Source organism: Chiloscyllium punctatum, chromosome 49 (assembly GCF_047496795.1).
Source record: "Chiloscyllium punctatum isolate Juve2018m chromosome 49, sChiPun1.3, whole genome shotgun sequence".
Lineage (NCBI taxonomy): Eukaryota > Metazoa > Chordata > Chondrichthyes > Orectolobiformes > Hemiscylliidae > Chiloscyllium > Chiloscyllium punctatum.
The window spans coordinates 44,494,050-44,508,623 of NC_092787.1; the positions used below are offsets into that span (position 1 = coordinate 44,494,050).

General features: G+C 42.0%; 1 protein-coding gene across 5 annotated transcripts; it reads right to left on the reverse strand.

Annotated features, from left to right (window-relative positions):
• Positions 1–83: 83 nt before the first annotated feature.
• On the reverse strand, positions 84–11,781 carry pole3 (polymerase (DNA directed), epsilon 3 (p17 subunit)). Of its 5 annotated transcripts, none has more exons than XM_072566375.1 (5): positions 11,680–11,781; positions 8,882–8,961; positions 8,109–8,194; positions 5,011–5,129; positions 84–467 (listed from the first exon to the last, which is right to left on the reverse strand). In XM_072566375.1, exons 2-5 carry the CDS (start codon positions 8,945–8,947, stop codon positions 283–285), a joined length of 456 nt encoding a protein of 151 aa, XP_072422476.1. In that variant the 5' UTR covers positions 8,948–8,961; positions 11,680–11,781; the 3' UTR covers positions 84–282. The 5 variants fall into 5 exon arrangements, with proteins under 5 accessions (XP_072422476.1, XP_072422477.1, XP_072422479.1 ...); XM_072566376.1 differs by lacking the exon at positions 11,680–11,781 and adding an exon at positions 11,500–11,618; XM_072566378.1 differs by lacking the exon at positions 11,680–11,781 and adding an exon at positions 10,614–10,759.
• Between the last annotated feature and the right edge of the window lie 2,793 nt (positions 11,782–14,574).

Here is a 14,574-nt window from a genome sequence, read left to right on the forward strand (position 1 = left end):
TATTGTAATACCTTTTTATCTTCACTGGCTCATTCCAGTTTGCTGGTATAGCATCTCAAGGCATTAATAATGCAAGAGTGAAATCTTTTGAATAAATTATTCAGTTTCAATTTTACAAAAACAAGGTAGAAAAGCTTTGTTTTGCAAACTATACAAAAACAAACAGCAGTGTACAGTTCCAGCACTGCCTTCCTCTACTCCCAATGTAACAATGCCCTGGAATGGCCATAGGAATGTATCTTTGTGATAGTGGCCAATCTTCAAACACCACATTTACAGATATTAGTTTTCTACATCATCTTCCTCATTTTCAATCTCCTTTTGATCATCATCTACCATTTTCACCTCTTCGCTGTCTTCCTCATTCTCATCTTCCTTGCTCTTGTCTTGTTCTTCATTCTCTGGCTTTTTATCTTTTTTCTTCTGTTCTGAAGCTTCCTTTTTACCTTTCTGCTCTCGCTTGTAAACTGGGAAAAGAGGCAAAATCAGTAAGAGATGAAATCTTAAATTTTGGAAACTGTTTAAAGTCCCTAGATGGAAAATAGATCAATTTGATATCTGAATGCTGAAAAATCAACTTACAAAGGCAGAAAACAACCTGGAGTGATTGAAGCACTCGATATCAAAAGCAAATTTTAGAAATTATGAAAGACAAGAAAAATGGAAACAATATACATCATATTCCTATGATAAACAAGAAACTACTTATTTACCCCACACTAAGTCTGGTGTCATTAATTGTAGGTACACAACAAGAAATTAAATCTGAGCTGCCTTTCACATTTCAACATCTCCAATAAATCTATGGCACCACAAAAATGAGTTATCATATTGGCAAAGAGAAGTATGCTTTAAGCTAACATACAGACAGGATGTTGTTTCTGATTTATCTGAAGTACTTGTCTTAGGATCTGGCTCTTCACTCAAGAGATTATTGTTCCACTGATGCATAAAACTGGTAGGGAGCATTAAATTAGGGGACATCAATACAAGATAATCAAGTATGAATTCTAGTACAGAATTCCAGGAAAACCTAAATGGTTAGAATGTGAACACGTTAATTGCCATGTGCTGAAGAGCACCTCAGACATATCACATTTGGCAATTGTAAGTATGTATTTATTTTACACCCAAAATATCTATTTGACAATGCCCACTAATTGTTGACTCCCAATCAGTAGAAGTTGTTTCTCTCTTAACCCTATCTGCTCAAGAATGTTCAGGTGTGCAGCACGGAAACAGACCATTCGGTCAAACCCGTCCATGCTGACCAGATATCCCAACTTAATCTAGTCCCACTTGCCAATACCCGCCCTGTATCCCTCCAAGCGTTTCCTATTCATAGACGCATCCAGATACCTCCACCGCTTCCTCTGGCAATGTCCTGTACAGCTGCAGCATGCCCTCCCAAATCCTGTACTCAATGCTCTGACCAATAAAGGCAAGCATACCAAACACCTTCGTCACTATCTTTTCTACCTGTGACTCCACTTTCAAGGAGCTATGAACTGCACTCCAAGGTCGCTTTGTTCAGCAACACTCGCTAGGACCTTAACATTAATTGTATAAGTCCTGCTAAGATTTGTTTTCCCAAAATGCAGCACCTCGCATTTATTCTAATTAAACTCCATCTGCCATACCTCAGCCCATTCACCTATCTGATCAAGTTCCTGTCATAATTTGAGGTAACCTTCGCTGTCCACTACTCCAATTTTGATGCCATCTGCAAAATTACTAACTATACCTCTTATATGATTTGGACGTGAGCATAAATGACAAAAAGTAGTGGACCCAACACTGAACTTTATGGCATACCACTGGTCACAGGCCTCCAGTCAGAAAAACAACCCTCCACCACCACCGTCTGTCTTCTAACTTTGAGCAGGTTCTGTATTCAAATGGCTAGTTCTCCCTGTATTCCATGAGCTCTAACCTTGCTTATCAGTCTCCCACGGGAAACTTGAACAGCTTACTGAAGTCCATGTAGATCATGTCTACTGCTCTGCCCTCAATCCTCTTTGTTATTTCTTCAAAAAACTCAATTAAGTGGCTAATGTTGTACCACTTTTTAAGAAAGGTGGGAGAGAGAAAGCAGGAAATTATAGACCAGTGACTTCAGTGGTGGGAAAGATGCTGGAGTATATTGTAAAGGATGAAATTACGACACATCTGGATAATAGTAACAGAATAGGTCAGAGTCAGCAGGGATTTATGAAGGGGAAATCATGCTTGACTAATCTTGAATTTTTTGAGGATGTAACTCTGAAGATGGACGAGGGAGATCCAGTACCTGTAATGTACCTGGATTTTCAGAAAGCTTTTGATAAAGTCCCGCATAGGAGGTTAGTGAGTAAAATTAGGGCGCATGGTATTGGGGGCAAAGTACTAACTTGGATTGAAAGTTGGTTGGCTGACAGGAAACAAAGAGTAGTGATAAGCGGCTCCATTTCGGATTGGCAGGCAATGGCCAGTGGGGTACCGCAGGGATCAGTGCCGGGACCGCAGCTTTTTACAATACAAATGATATAGAAGATGGTATTAGTAATAACATTAGCAAATTTGCTGATGATACTAAGCTGGGTGGCAGGGTGAAATGTGAGGAAGGTGTTAGGAGATTACAGGGTCACCTAGACAGGTTAGGTGAGTGGTCAGATGCAGTTTAATGTGGATAAATGTATGGTTATCCACTTTGGTGGCAAGAACTGGAAGGCAAGATTACTACCTCAATGGAATCAATTTAGGTAAAGGGGCAGTACAAAAGGTGTGTTGCCTGTCCAGTAGCAGCGTCAAAAACATTGCCTTGATGAAAGTAGTAAGAGAGGGATCTAGTTGTTGTCACCAACATTGGCAGGACTAGATAGGAGGTTTTGCTGAAAGACTCAACAGTTTGGAGCTAAATTAAAAAGCTGAACCTCCAAGATAATCACCTCTATATTACTACCTTGAGCCACAGACAAACTTGAATTTGACTGTGTGACTTAAAGATTGGTATGGGCAGAATGGCTTTCAGTTCATTGGTAACTGGCATCAATATGAGATAGAAGGGAACTGTTCCCCATGGATGGACTTCACTTTAACCATGTTGGGATCATGTTATTCGATATTCTGGCACATCGAATAACATGGGCTATAAAGTAGGCTTCAAATTAATGGGGTGGCGGAAGAGGTAACATTGTAGAGGATATGGCAGCATTATAGGTTTGCAACAACACCTAGAGTGGGACAGAGAATACAAACATAGAAAAACAGCAGTTAAATAAGGTTAAAGGGTAGAAAGGCAGCATTTAATGGGTCATTTCTTGAATGCACATAGCATTCAGAACAAAGTAGATGAATTTGCACAGATACAGATTAACAGGCATAATCCTATTGCTAATGCAGAGTCATGATTACAAAAATTGCAAAGTTGGGAACTTAATATATGATTTTTTGAACTAACGGGCAGGAAGAAAAGGGAGATGGGGGTGCCACTGGCATTGATGATACAGGATGGAATAAATGCATTAGCAAGAGAAAATCTTGAACCCAAAAATGTTGAATCAAGGTGCACGCAGAGAAAAGAAAAATGGGAAAGCCAACACTAACAGTAGCTATACAGTGGGAGACAAACGTCGATTTGCTGCTCCTCAGATCTGCCTGACACGCTGTGCTTTTCCAGCACCACTCTAATCTTTACTCTGTGAAGAGAAAGCAGATTTAGCGTTTCAGGTCCCATTATCTTTGCTTTCTCTCCACAGATCTTTACAAATCCACATTGTATTTTGGAAATGCAAATCAGAGCAGGACTTCTACAGTTAAATGGTGGGGTCATGTTACTGAACAAAGAGACCTTGGAGTGCATAGTAGAGTCACAGGCAGATAAGATAGTCAAGAAAGCATTTGATATGCTTTATTGGTCAGAGCACTGAATATAGGAATTGGGAGTCATGTTGTGGCTGTACAGGAGATTTGGTAGGTCACTTTTGGAATATAGTGCACAGTTCTGGTCTCCTTTCTGTCAGAAAGATGTTGTGAAACCTGAAAGGTTTCAAAAAAGATTTACAAGGATGTTGCCTGGGTTGGAGGATTTGAGCAATAGGGAAGAGGCCGAATAGGCTGGGGCTGTTTTCCCTGGAGCATCAAAGGCTGAAGGGTGGCCTCATAAAGGCTTACAAAATCATGAGGGGCATGGATAGGATAAATAGACAAAATCTTTTCCCTGGAGTGGGGAGTCCAGAACTAGAAGACATAAGTTTAGGGTGAGAGGGGACAGATATAAAAGAGACCTAAAGGGCAACTTTATCACGCAGACGGTGGTGTGTGTATGGAATGAGCTGCCAGAGGAAGTTGTGGAGGCTGGTACAGCTGCAACATTTAAAAGGCATCTGGATGGGTAAATGAAAATGAAGGGTTTAGAGGGATATGGGCCAAGTGCTACCAAATGGGACTAGATCCGCTGGGATTTCTGTTGGCATGGACTAGTTGTCGGAGGGTCTGTTTCCGTGCTGTACACCTCAATGACTATTTAAAATACTTAACACCACCAGGATTTATGGGGAATTGAAAGGATGAATTTGACCACTACCCCCTGTATTTGAAACCATACTTTGGCTGTATAGTACCTTTTTACTTGTCCTGTTAAAATATTTGAGGAGAAAGTGAGGACTGCAGATGCTGGAGATCAGAGCTGAAAATGTGTTGCTGGAAAAGCGCAGCAGGTCAGGCAGCATCCAAGGAACAGGAGAATTGACGTTTCGGGCGCTTCCTGAAGAAGGGGTTATGCCCGAAACGTCGATTCTCCTGTTCCTTGGATGCTGCCTGACCTGCTGCGCTTTTCCAGCAACACATTTTCAGCTCTATTAAAATGTGTGTCTTAAACCCTTTAAAAAATGTCAGTTTTGGCATTAATAAACTAAACAATATTTTTGAATTACTATTGACACCTGGTCCCTAGTTAGGTGTGTAATATGGTGACATCCCCAAATGTATGTTAATTAAGTGTCAATGCAACTAGTACCAGAGATTCCTCACCTTCCAATGCATCTTTCAGTGGGGTTATAAAGCGATCAAACTCCATCTCTTCCATTGCTGCAAGCACATCAGAGGCACTCAGTGTTTTCCTCTTGCTCTTCATTGCAAAGTTATTTGCGCTAGGAATATACAGACTTTAATGCACCTCTTTATATTTACACTTGGTACAGCTCTTATTGCATTATCCCATAGACATAGATTAATTTCTAAGATTGTTATGGCACTCTTGTAACATTAGACAGACCTTAGAACTAACATAATACTCCACGTATAAGTACTGGGCAGACAGAAGCCACTTTATTCAACTTTCACTAAAACCCTCATACTCAGGCACTTGAATGCATCCCTGCTTTAGCTATCCAAAACATGAATTAATGCATATGCATTGATGGTTTCTCTTTCCTCCTCTAAACATGTCCAGAACAATGTTTTTTCATTCATTGAATCTGAGCATCATTGATAAAGCTTGCATTGATTGCTAATCACTGACTGCTCTTGAGGAAGTGTCAGCGAGCTGCCTTTTTGCATACAATTCAATATTTTATCTGCCCTCTGAAATAGCCTTACAAGAGTCAATTACATCATTGTCGGTATGGAGTCTCACATATACCAGGATGGCAGACTTCCTTCCCAAATAAAGGGCATTTGTGAACCAAATGGGTTTCATGATAATCTAACAGTTTTGCAGTTGTTACTCCTGGGACTGCTCATTACTCCAAATATGTTTAACTGAATTTAAATTCCCCAGCTGCTATTGTTTAGAACCCAAACTTCTGGACTGATGAGTTGAAATAAAATTGTATCTCAATGCAGGAATATAATTTTTTAAAAGCCACTGTCCCTTTAGACTTTACCTCAAAATCTCTGCTGCTGACTCCATGACTTCTACCTAGCTAATACTGCATGCCAAATCAGAATATTTGCAAGTTTGGCCTCCGATTTGAGCAAAGACGAATTTTAAACACCAGATCTTATCCAGTATCCAGATTAATTATTTTTACTCCCATAACACTTCCCATCTCCAACCCAAATCAGCTTCTCTTATGATTGACATGAATTTGACATCCAGACCCTTGTGCTGGCCTCATGTTCCATTAATGAAACCACCCACAATTTTGTTGCAAGTATTCTCTTGTACAAAGAACTTTTGCAAGTCCATAACTTGTTTATATAACATTACATATTTATACATAACCACACATTTCCATTTTCCTTCCTGAACAGTGCATTCTCAGACCCTGACATTTTGTGCCATGTATCTTGGTCTGGTAATTATGAATATATTTCATTGAGTTTGAATGACAAGATGGTGTTGAGAGAGTGAAGACATTGAAAGGTTAATTATGGAGGAAAGAGCTTTGAGTTATCGATAAGCTAAGCTTGGGATAATATATACTTTTGACTGAGGAGAGCAATGCACACTTAATGTGACAGAGTCAAAAGGGGTAGTAGTTGGGAACAGAAGAAGAATGAATATCGTGGATATGGACCATTGAATGAATTTGAAGTAACATTGCCCGCTTGCCTGCCCCCATGACCCCAATCCTAAAACGTTTTTGATAAATGAGAAACAAAATATTACACATTTGGTAAATCTGTATCAAAGACAGCAAACACTCAAATCACTAATAGCAGGTCAGACACCAAATGATCAAAAGACTCGTCAGTTAAGGTTTTGGATGTCAAATCATTTTCTGAAACTAAAACGATATAGATTAACTGTATCCAAGAAACAGAAAAGGGGAAGAGTAAAGAAAGGCATCCACCATCACAATGACTAGGCATATCGGAAACATAATTGAATGCCTTGTAAAGTACTCAGATGCAGTTCAGAAGACAATATGTGCAAGAAGTGAAATGATGTAGAAACATTTTGGCCCAGATTTTCGGATGGCCTGATAATTGTAGACAGGAGCTCAACATAGGGACCCTGCAGAATCCCCATAATAGTAGCTGCCAAAGGAATTGTCCGAGAAATTGAAGATTCCAGTGAGCAATTTCCCCTCTGCTTGTAACCATCCAAAAGTATCCATTTAATTTCAGAGAATTCAGAGGGTTCTGCTGCAGTTAATAGTTACTGAGGAAATATTGAACTGTTGAATACCTAGTCTAATTCCAGTGTTAACTATTCAACTGACCCGTCTTACTTCACACTCTCCCAGACCATGACCTGACAGCCCCCTCTATCACTGTGAATTGATACAACCTCCAACATCACCCCACCCCACCCCACCCACCAACCCCAGATCCTGCCGTCAGGACCTCTATGCCTAGGATCCAAAGATACCTACTGTCTCCACACCCCTCCTCTACTGACAGATCTGATCCCACCCCTACCTCACTCTGGACTTGCATGCCATTCCCATCAGCACCGTGGAAGCTAAGTCTTGAATAAGTTTAAATACCAAGTTAAACAGATTTTCAATAGATAGAGGAGACAAGAGTCATATGATACACACAGGAATGTAGAAGTTAGACCATAACTGGATCAGCCATGATCTTCGAGGAGAACGCCTTTCCTGAAGAAGGGCTGATTCTCCTGTTCCTTGGATGCTGCCTGACCTGCTGCACTTTTCCAGCTCAGCCATGATCTTACTGAATAGCAAAACAGGCTCTAATAGCTTATTCCTGCTTCTAAGTTTTATGTTTGCTTAATTTACCCTGGTGACCAAGACTTCAGACCTATCTGTCTCTCTATCTCTGCTTCTTAACCAAAAAGGCAAGAAAGGTTTTGAGTTAGCTGTGCTGCTTCATAGTTTGACAAGATTTTTTATTACTTATTTATCAATATATTGGTTTATAAATTCTAAAGTCAAGAAAATTGTGTTCATAGTTATAGCAAACTTCCAATACCCGGAAATTTGCTCACAAATATCCTCCAAGTCAGAAAACTGAAAATGCAACCCCCTGCGTGAAAAGGCTGGATAAGCCTGCACTACATCAATGTGAGTTCTTTTATTAATATCCTCCATCACACAGAGTCCCAAATTTCAAAGTCATTGTAAGAAAACACTTTGTCATTGCAGTAAACCAATGGTTCCCATTACAATTACGGAAAATTGGCCACAGCACTTTAATGCTCACATAGAATTTCTTACCATGAGGTTGCATAAAGAACAAAGACACTTGCTGCTCGGGATATTGCACTGCGTGCTTCCTTTGAAACATTCACTCCATCTGGAAGCTAAGAGAATAAATGCATTCATCCAATTGTATGCTCTCAAGTATAGAGACAAACTAGCTTTTGGGTATTAATAAATTACAAACAGAACATTATTTATTATGTAGCCAACATGCTATAATAGCTTATATTTAACTCTAAGGAAGTTACTACTTTTTAATTGGGGTGTTAACAAAGAAGAGTGTGTTCCAGAACTTGAACATCCTCTGATAACCAATTTCAAACTGAATGTGACATCATACAGCAATGTGAAGTGCACCCCTTTATTGGTTTTTCAAGTAACCTCGCCAGGTAATCAAAACTGCATTTATTCAAATTATCCTTACTAATAGAAACAGTTCTGGAGAAGGGTCGCTGGACTCAAAACGTTAACTCTGCTTTCTCTCTACAGAAGCTTCCAGACCTGCTGATTTTCTTCATTAAATTTGTTTTTGTTTCAGATTTTTAGTGTCCATTCGTTATTTTAACTTCACTTACCTAACTTCTTACTTTAAAAAGCAAAATTCTGTCAAGAAAAGCACTAGCTACCAGTGAATAACTAAGCAGTGAGAATTTCTTTTTATTAGGAAAGTAAATTGTCCATTTATTGCCAGGTATTAGTTGCATGAGGTACAAAAATATAGTTCACAATCTAGTAGAATTAAGTGCGCAAAATTTGTGATTACAGATGCCTATCTAATTCATACTCACTGCTTCTTTAATAATCCTAGTAATGACTGCATTTGGTAGATTCAAGTCTTCTGGTCTCTCAGCCATCTTTCCCACCTAAACTACAAATACAGAAACAACTCAGTTAGAAATGTCAAAGTCCAGGGCAGCTGAGACATTCCTCTCAACTCAAAGCTACCATAAAACCATGAGCCAAGATATAATACCTTGCACAAACATTTCAGGAATATGGAAACTTTTAGATTAAAGCAATACATTCTTAGTTGTTTGGGCATTTTGGTGATTTATTGACATCCCCACTTGGCCCGATGATCCCAAGTACAAGTTCACTACCGAGGATACATCTAATAGAGGACACTCCAGACTTGGACAAATCTACAGCATGAATAAGCCACACTGTGAAGGATCTGCAGTGGGGTTATTATACTGGGATAAATTTGCCATGGGTATATTTTGAACTGTATCCAAATGGTTAGTTCTCCTCGTATTCCACGAGATCTAACCTTGCTAAACAGTCTCCCATGGGGAACCTTGTCAAATGCCTTCACTGAAATCCATATAGATCACCTCCACCACTCTGCCCTCATTAATCCTTGGGATAATTGTCAAATGCCAAAAAGAGAATCAATTTTCACTGTCTGCTTACAACAAATGTTATACTGCATACACAATCAGGCTTCTACATTCGTCAGTACCTTTACTGCAGTATGCATGGCACACTGAAGATTGTCTTAATGAAACATTAAACTGAGGATCCACCTCCCTGTGCATGCAAACACAGCAAGATCCCTGGTACTAATAAGGGAGGAGTGCAGAACCCTCAATAAACATCACTAAAAAATGATTAACTTTTCCTATTGGTTTTTGTGGAACCCAGTTAGGCCCAAATTCAAATTAGCTGCTGGCCTGTACATACTTTAAAAATAATTGATGGATTGAGAAATACTTTGAGATATCCCAAGGAAATGAAAGAACAACAAAATATAAACATTGCTCAATCTACTTAAGCTTATACAGCCCACTTGCATGTCTTGTCATCCATTACCAAAGTTAATGATCAATATTAATTTTGATTCTAGCTCAGCCACTAACTATGAAAGTGAATTCCATGTCCACACAATTGAGTGTTAAAGATGCTTTTTCTTCTCTAATACTTGTACAGCCTGATGCTCAGGACCCCCCGAATCTCCACCGTCCGTGAAAGTCCCAACAGTAGTCACAATGTGTGCTGTCCAACATTGAATAAAGAATTTTACCTGACCTAATAACATTTTAAGTTGGATCCTCATTAACTGTTGTGATGACTTTACATTGAAAGGCTGGGTCTAACAAAAAAAGACAGGCATTTGTTTAACATCCTATACAACAACCAAACATTCCAAAATGCTTTTCAAAGAAGTGAAGCCGTTCTGTAATGCAGAAACAGAAGCTAATTTCTGCACAGCAAGCTTCCACAAACACAAATGGGATAGATAATCAGAGATCTTGGTTCAGGGATAAAATTAGAGCAGAACAATAAGGAGAGACCTCATCCCAATTCTACTGAAAAATTGTGGCATTGAACATTTCAAATGAAAGATGCTGTTATTCACAATTGGCCCTCGGAAAGTGTTTAACATTTATCTGGGCTACTAAACAATTGTTCAACAGTCTCGGCGGTGCAGTCCTCCTTCAGCGCTGATCCTCCGATGGCGCAGCACCCCTCAGCGCTGACCCGACGGCACATGCCCCCACCCACTCCTCTAGCACTGACCCTCGGAAAGTGTGGTGCTCCCTCGGCGCCGCCACTCCGACAGCAGGGTGCTCCCTTCGACAGTGCGGCGTTCCCTCAGCACTGACCCTTCGACAGCACGGCGCTCCCTTGGCACCGACCCTCTGACAGCGCGGCGCTCCCTCGGCACCGACCCTCCGACAGCGCGGCGCACCCTCGGCACCGACCCTCCGACAGCACGGCGCTCCCTCGGCACCGACGGTGTGGCGCTCCCTTGGCACCGACCCTCCGACAGCGCAGCGCTCCCTCGGCTCCGACCCTCCGATAGCGCAGCGCTCCCTCGGCTCCGACCCTCCGACAGCGCAGCGCTCCCTCGGCTCCGACCCTCCGACAGCGCAGCGCTCCCTCGGCTCCGACCCTCCGATAGCGCAGCGCTCCCTCACCACCGACCCTCCTTCACCACCAACAATGCGGTGCTCCCTCAGCTCTGACAGTGTGGCACTCCCTCAGCAGTGACCGTCCGACAGCACGGCGCTCCCTCAGCACCAACAGCGCGGTGCTCCCTCAGCTCCGACCCTCCAACAGTGTCCACTCCCTCAGCATTGACCCTCCGACAGTGTCCACTCCCTCAGCATTGACCCTCCGACAGTGCGGCACTCCCTCAGCACTGACCCCCCTCCGACAGTGCCCACTCCCTCAGCACTGACCCTCCGACAGTGCGGCACTCCCTCAGCACTGACCCTCCGACAGTGCGGCACTCCCTCAGCACTGACCCTCCGACAGTGCCCACTCCCTCAGTACTGACCCCCCTCCGACAGTGCCCACTCCCTCAGCACTGACCCTCCGACAGTGCGGCACTCCCTCAGCACTGACCCTCCGACAGTGCGGCACTCCCTCAGCACTGACCCTCCGACAGTGCGGCGCTCACCCTCCCTCAGATTGCCGGCTGCCCAGGTGATTCCCGGTTTTTTTTATCCGCCTCTCCCACGATCTAGCCCCGGACACTGACTGAAGTGAAATGTCCACAAACCGCCGCCGCCGCCGCCGCACTGAAGCAGCTCATTAGAATAACGGCTGCCCCCACTGTCCCCTCCTCGCGCGCACTCACCAGCCAGCATGTCCGTCCACAGCATCCGGGAACCTTTCACCCCTCACCTCCTCCGGATCGTCTGATTGGACGGTTGCTATGGCATGTGATCGTTACATGCCTCACGTGTCATCTGCTCGCGCTTGGCGGTGGGTTCCAGAGTGCGGCGCCATCTGAAAGCACTGGAGCAAATCCACGAGATCTCTTCAAGATCATCCCGGTCCGGTAGTAAGAAAAATGGTTCAAAATCCGTGTTCTTTCCCAACTTAACACCCCAACATTCACTTAAAACTAACACTGCCAGGCTGGACTTATTCATATTGTTATGACCACGGGGCAAGAACCCAAAGTTCTGTTAATGTTTTTAACTCATAATTCCAAAGTCGGTTCTTAAAAAAAGTTGTACTGCTGTAAATAGCTGCAGGTGTAAATCACTTGGCTATCTGGAGAGAGAGAGAAGGTGGCTCAGTGGTTAGCACTGCTGCTTTGCAGCACCAAGGATCCAGGTTCACATTCTCCCCGTGATTGCGTGGGTTTCTCTACGGAGGGTCGGTGTGGACTTCTTGGGCCGAAGGGCCTGTTTCCACACGGTAGTGTATCTAATCAAAGCCATGGAAGGGCACACTTAAAGGTGGAAAGGGAATCTTGAACAGGCATGTTAAAAAGACTAAGTACCCATTTGTTCTAAGCTGCATTTGAATGTTGGTGCTTTGAAGGACATAATCATTGCCTAGTCACCCCTGCATTGCAGGTAAAGGGAGCCTTGTAATCTAAGTGCTAATAACCAGCAGTTAGGTAACCGGAGAAAAGGTAGCAAAGGCAACAAAAGGACTCTCTCACTCTGAATGTTGTAATTCATTCATGATAAAAAAATCAGAACTACATGATTTCAATCAACATGCAAATGTAAGACCCGAAAACTTGGGGTGGCACGGTAGCTCATTGGTTCGTACTGCTGCTTTGCAGCACCAGGGTCCCAGGTTCAATTTCAGCCTCAGGCGACTGTCTTTGTTGGTTTCCTCCCACAGTCCAAGGATGTGCAGGTCAGGTGAATTGGCCATACTAAATTGCCCATAGTGTTAGGTGCATTCGTCAGAGGGAAATGAGTCTGGGTGGGTTACTCTTCAGAGGGTCGGTGTGGACTTGTTGGGCCGAAGGGCCTGTTTCCGCACCATAATCTAAAAAAAACTGCTCAACTACCAACATCAATGTCACCAATAAACTCCACTGTTACAACCATCAACTTTTTGGGAACAATTCAGAGGCTGATCTGTATACAGCAAACATTTTATTAACTGACACCTATGGGTCCAGGAGTATGCTGGTTAATCAAATTTTCCAATTGATCAAGATGTCCACCTAATCAATGTAAAAACACACTAAGTAATAAAAATGTAATGTTGGGTGTGTACACATCACTATTACACTGTATTTGCAACACTTAAAAAATAATGAAACTTTGCCTTAAATAAAACTTACTCGCAGAGAGTCTTCACTTGCACCATCATCCGAGTACTCAGACATCCTGGGGATCACGATAGTACAATTAACATCAGGAATTTAGGTATATAATTTTTGCCATTTTATCAAGTATGCTGGTTTGTAAGATGCTAGTTAAAACAAAGTTTGCTTTATCTGCTTTCTAAAATTGTTATGTTTTAGATTGCACTTTGTTTCTAATCTGTATGCTGCGTAACTAATTATTCTTATAGAATCAGAAATGTACAGCATAGAACCAGACACTTCTGTCCAACTCGTCCATGCTGACCAGATACTCTAAATTAATCTACTCCCATTTACCAGCACTTGGCCCATATCCCTCTAAACCTTTTCTGTTCATGTAATCATCCAGATGCTTTTTAGATGTTGTAATTATACCAGCCTCCACCACTGTATTGTAATTATTAAATGCATTATTTGTTTGCACATTTAAATTTATTCCTTTAAAAACATAAGTTCATTTGAGTCTGGGAGAAAGGCATCCACAAGAGAAAGGATTTGCTTTTGAATTAAACTTGTTGTGGTCAACATGGGTTGCATGAATAGAAAAAGGCAGTTCATTTTCCCTCCCTCCTCCCACTTCACCGAGGGGTTTAACAACCTGGACAAACTGTCTGGAACCATAACAAACTGGGGAATCTTGCCCAGGGTCCAAGCATCATAATACATCTAACACTAGACTCCTGCAACAACTTTTTAAATTATTCTTATGTGTGATATCTTATGATTATGGTTAGATCTGGTGACATGATTTCCCAAGAAATGCACGTTTTGTTGATTTCCCCAATTTCTGGTATTCTAGAATCTACAAAGAACTTGTCTGTTGCAGTACTTTAATCTGAAGAGGAAGGGAGTTTTGTTCAAATTTACTGAAAACATCTTGTCATTTTTAAACGGATTTTATTTATCTTAAAATGTTCACATTTCTGTTCCTCTGCACAGCAAACAATTTTTCTGGATATTTGTTTTAAAATTGCCAATAGCAAGAAAGGGACTTTGCCCTGTCTTACCAGTTACATATTACCAGTTACGTGGAAGCTATAGAATAGAATCCCCACAGAGTGGAAACAGGCTATTCCGCCCAACAAGTTAACACTGACCCTCCAAGAGTAGTCCACCCAAACCCATTCCCCCTATCCTGTAACTCTACATTTATCCCTGAACAATGCACCTAAACTACACATTGCTGAACATTATGGGCAATTTAGCATGGTAAATTCACCGAACCTGCACATCTTTGGAATGTGGAAGGAAACCCACGCAGACACAGGGAGAACATGCAAATTCCACACACAAAGTCACCTGATGGTGGAATCAAAACTGGGTCCCTGGTGCTGTGAAGCAGCAGTGCTAACCACTGAGCCACCGTACCACCCCTGATGGCCTAGTGGTATTATCGCTGGGCCATTAATCCAG